We start from the raw sequence: 5,000 nt of genomic DNA, 5'->3' as shown, positions 1-5,000 counted from the left end.
TGTGTGTGTGTGTGTGTGTGTGTGTGTGTGTGTGTGTGTGTGTGTGTGTGTGTGTGTGTGTGTGTGTGCGTCTGCGTGTTGCTCGTTGCTCCCATATAGATTGGAGGAGGCTCAGGAGGAGGTGTGTCATGACAGCATGTGCTCGCTGCCGCAGCACACCATCCGTAACCTTCCACCCTACACCAACGTCAGCCTGAAAGTAGTCCTACGAAACCCTGTAGGAGGAAGAGACAGCAGCCAACTGCTGGTCCTCACTGATGAAGATGGTGAGAGAGAGAGATATTTGATTTTAAAATGCCCTTTACGCACTGCTGGGTAATACAGGTCAAAACCAGGATCTTAACTACATGCCAGTCTTATATAATCACAAAAATATAAAATAAATCACAGGAACAACACCATCGTTTAAAGAAAAGGTGAAGAGCAGTTCGTCATCGTCCATCACTGAGCACAATACTCCCCCTATCGCCCATTTTGTATTGAAACCCTCCAGTTCATCAATCATCTTATAGTAGGCATGTTCGACTCTGAGCCGTGCCTTCACCAGTCCAGTCGGGTGGGCGATATGGACAAAACTTTTATCACGATATTTTTTCAAGCTTATCACGATACACGATATTATCACGATATTTTCGCGCGCGGTTTTTTATGGTTATTTTTCAAGTTACTTAACAGTACAAGGTAACAAAAATTTAAGAAATACCATTTAGACTGTATTTAGACATTTAAATACCATGAGAAACTCCTCATCGGTATGTGCACGAGCACACACACCCCACACTATTATAATGTAGCTGTCAGCAGAAACCGCTTGTTGTCATTTTTTTATATTTTATGTCTTGCAAATGTATGCTCTACCATACTATAGCATCACACAAAAGCAACAGAAATAGCAGATCCGCAAGCTCTGCTTATCGTCTCTGTCGGTGGAAATCCCATATAGGATTCAAATTCAAAAAGGGCTAAAGTAGCAGATCTACAAGCTCAAATCATGTCACTTCACTCACACATCTTGTGCTTGTGGATCTTCTACTTTTGCTGCTTTTGTGTGACGCTGTAATTGTATCAGTGATGTAAATAGGTTTTCAATGTAATGGGTCCCGGGATGCACAGGTGGTCATTCAAATGATTCCCAAAAAGTTGTTATGAGTCCCATTTGGCCTTTAGTGTGGTCAACTTTTTGAGGGCACAAGGCCAAGTGCCAGGGCATGAAGGCCATCAATTAAAACAATGATTTTAAGTCCCCGGTCATCATTATTTTAGCTTAAAAGGTTAAGGATGATTAAATTTTTATTTATTTAAAGGCGAACATTGGTTCAGAACAGTGCTTCTTAAATAAATAATCACAGCTTTAAATAACAAAATATAAGTAGCTACTGTTGTAAAATATTGTAAACATGTCTGTAACATGGGGTCCCAGTGCAGAGATGAAAATCACAATGAAAAGGCCCTGTCACCCTGGGCTAATTCATATACATTTAATTTGGGGGTCCTTGAAATTCCTGGATAAGTCCTTGAAATGCCTGAAGAAGGTCAGTAGAACGAAAGCTTGCCAAAAATAAATTGATTGTGCACAGATCTGAGTGTGCGGAGCTTCCCTTTATTTTTTCTCTTATTCCCTTTGTGGCTCCAGCACCTCTCTAAAGTTTTTTTCAGCGGATGAGCGGTGGTTCCTTTTCTATTGGGGTCCTTGAAATTAAAATGGCTGAGGATCACTGGATTAAACTGAGTTAATTCACAGAAAATACATTCATTTGTATAGCCCTATGTTTCTGTTCTGCCTCGTCTGTTTTTGTTCTGATATTGTCACAACTGTGATTGATATGTTCCTTGTTTTTACCTTCTAACTTTGTTTCTTAAGGTGCTTTATAAATAACATTTCATTTTACTTACTTACATAACTTTTGAATGAGGGCTTGGTTTAGAAAAGATTATTTTGTGCTAAAGTAATACATTGAATAACATGTAGATGTTAAGGCTAAACTGGCATATGGCATTGTGGGGGTGCAGGACTGAGGACTCTGGAGATAAATCAAGTGTAAAAAGCATTTTGTACACTTGTGTGCTTATGAACATTTACCACGTTATGTCCGCATTGATACAGAAATTAATGATTATTAAGCGAGCGACGCGTGTACAGTGAGCGGCGCGCGCTCTGGTGCTTGGCTACTAGCCGTGGCCAACCTAACGCCAGGGCTCCACCGGGCGAGTTGCGTCTCCGTCGCGTGCGTCAACAAACGAACCAGTTCAATTTTAATTGATTAAAAGGGGAACATTCTGTGATGGTGACGGAGACGCGATGCTGATGCACCCGGTGAAGCCCCGGTGTTACGGACAATTTACTCTGTAGCGTAGCAGACGATAGCGTGGTAAATGGTGGTGGAGGAGTCCTGCAGTCTATGCTGTTGTTTTGTGAGTTTATATCCATGAAGACGAGTCACGTTGGTCTTAACACACGGGCTCTGTCTGTGTGACAGACGTGGAGTTCTTTTTGGGAACTATAAACACGTCGCCCTTCCTCGACATGTTGAGCTGTTTACTACATGAGGCTACAGCTCAGCGCAATGCTGTTTCCCTCTGCCTAGAAGAAAGGGGGCGGGGACTTTGGGAGTGCTGAGAACTCAACAGAGTTATAAGCAAACCACGCCGTCCATTGGGGTGCCGTAGCAACGTGTGGTTAGCTTGTAGATCTTTTATTTTTTGTGAACGAAACTGTCGTACTGCAGAAGTAAAAATTACGGCATAGAACTGCATATATAGAGTGTGCATTCACTGTCTGATGCAGCACATTTATCGTGATGAAAACGATAACTCTAAAAAGCCATATCGTGGAGACGTTGTATCGTCCCGACGATAATTATCGCCATATCGTCCACCCCTAACGTCAACATGGGAACAGGGTCCACACAACCCTCCTCCTGAGAGAGAGGGAGAGAGAGAGAGAGAGATCTTACACGCATCTTACAAAAGATCTACCCAAAACCAGAGCAAAATGGAATGCTATTTAGCTCTAAACAGAGATTACACAGTAGCAGAATACTTTACTAATGCTCTGTAGCTGATCCAAAACTAAGGAAGACTCAGTGAACACAGTCTTGCGATTGAGAAAGGCCGCCATAGGCAGACCTGGCTCCCAAGAGAAGACACACTATGCACCCACTGCACACAAAACGAGGTAGAGACTGAGCTACACTTCCTAACCATATGCCCACTCCCACTGTACCAAGACATCAGAGACATACTTCCTAACTGTCTGCCCACTGTACCAAGACATCAGAGACATACTTCCTAACCGTCTTCCCACTGTACCAAGACATCAGAGACATACTTCCTAACCGTATGCCCACTGTACCAAGACATCAGACACATATACTTCCCACGGATTACAATCACCCAAGGGAGAGTTTGAAAATATGTGAGAACAATGTGCAAACACTGCAGCAAGATTTGTGAGCTGCTGTAACAGGAGATGAATGTCAAATGGAATACAACCTTAAGGACCTTAAGGAATACAAATCATTGTGTGTACACTGTTATACCCTACACCTCGGTACATAGAAATACTGTTACTACTTAATACTGAACAGAGCAACTAACTTTAATTCAATTACATTTGAATAAATTGCTGCTACTTGTCGCAAATGTTTGTATACTATGGGAATGCTAAAACATTGAAATACTGCTGTCATACTTTCAAAAATATAAAGCTAACGACAGACAGACAGGCAGATTAATAAATTACAGTTTACTAGAAATGGTGCACACACACACACACACACACACACACACACACACACACACACACACACACGCTGATATATAGTTCAGTGTCTCATCACTTTAAAGGTCGATACTCCATTTGGTCAAAGATTTATTATTCTGTTCACCCCCTGTTTCTCTCTCTCCCTAGTATTTCCCACTCGCCATGTCTCTCTATATCTGTCTTTCCCCATATTTCCCTATATCTCTCCATTTATTTTCTCGCTCTCTCTCTGTCTCTCTCTCTCTATCTCTCACTCTTTCTCTTTGTCTCTCTCTCTCGCTGAGTGCAGTTCAATTTTGACATAAATTTGAAGGAGCTTAATTTGCATGAAAGAAAAACATGTATTTAAAATGTCATGGGAGTTCATCATTGTTAGGGTCCTTGCAGACTGATGTGTTTTTCGGGGGAAAACTGCGGGGAAAAACTGCGGGAAATTCAGTCTGCAAGAACCTTAAGTGTTTATAATCTGTGGAAATCTCTCTCTCTCTCTCCCTCTCTCTCTCTGTAGTTCCAGGTGCAGTTCCAGTAGAGTCCATAGATGGCAGTAGTTATGAGGAGAGGATCATTTTAAGTTGGAGAGAACCTCTGCAGACCTACGGAGTCATCAGACAGTATGAGGTAACACACTGACACGCCCACTTTATAATGACACGCCCACTTTCCACTGACACGCCCACTTTATACAGACATGCCCACTTTATACTGACATGCCCACCTTCTACTGACATCATGCCCACTTTCTACTGACACGCCCACTTTCTACTGGCACACCCACTTTCTACTGACACGCCCACTTTATTCTAACATGCCCACTCTCCACTGACATGCCCACTTTCCACGGACACGCCCACTTTATACCGAGACGCCCACTTTCCACTGACACGCCCACTTTCTAATGACACTCCCACTTTCCATGGACACACACACTTTCTAATGACACGCCCACTTTCCACTGATACACCTTGGAGGGGTTTTTAGGCTTTCTCCTCCTTCATGTTTTTTTTACTTTGTAAGTGAAAATAAACAAACAAAAACTAAAAAAAACACTTTCTACTGACACGCCTACTTTCTACTGACTGGTGAGACTAGACTAGCTGGAATCTCAAGAAGGTTCTCTCTCTCTCTCTCTCTCTCTCTCTCTCTCTCTCAGTAGTTATTTTAGTTGAACCGATTCAGACCAATTAGATCGTCAGATTACTCCGTTATGGAATTAAAACTCAAGTATTAGCTGTCGCCC

General features: G+C 42.3%; 1 protein-coding gene across 2 annotated transcripts in view; it reads left to right on the top strand.

Annotated features, from left to right (window-relative positions):
* Positions 1-5,000, top strand: part of LOC310868026 (receptor-type tyrosine-protein phosphatase mu-like) — a 123,206-nt gene that overhangs the window by 65,473 nt on the left and 52,733 nt on the right. For both annotated transcript variants that reach the window (XM_083778231.1, XM_083778230.1), the window contains exons 11-12: positions 100-266; positions 4,272-4,381. In XM_083778231.1, coding sequence (XP_083634357.1) covers positions 100-266; positions 4,272-4,381 — 277 coding nt within the window. The remainder of the gene's footprint in view (positions 1-99; positions 267-4,271; positions 4,382-5,000) is intronic.

The sequence above is a fragment of the Protomyctophum parallelum genome (assembly GCF_964188405.1).
Source record: "Protomyctophum parallelum genome assembly, chromosome: 12".
Lineage (NCBI taxonomy): Eukaryota > Metazoa > Chordata > Actinopteri > Myctophiformes > Myctophidae > Protomyctophum > Protomyctophum parallelum.
The sequence above is the reverse complement of the archived record's forward strand: the minus strand, read 5'-3'. Positions and strand labels throughout refer to the sequence as shown.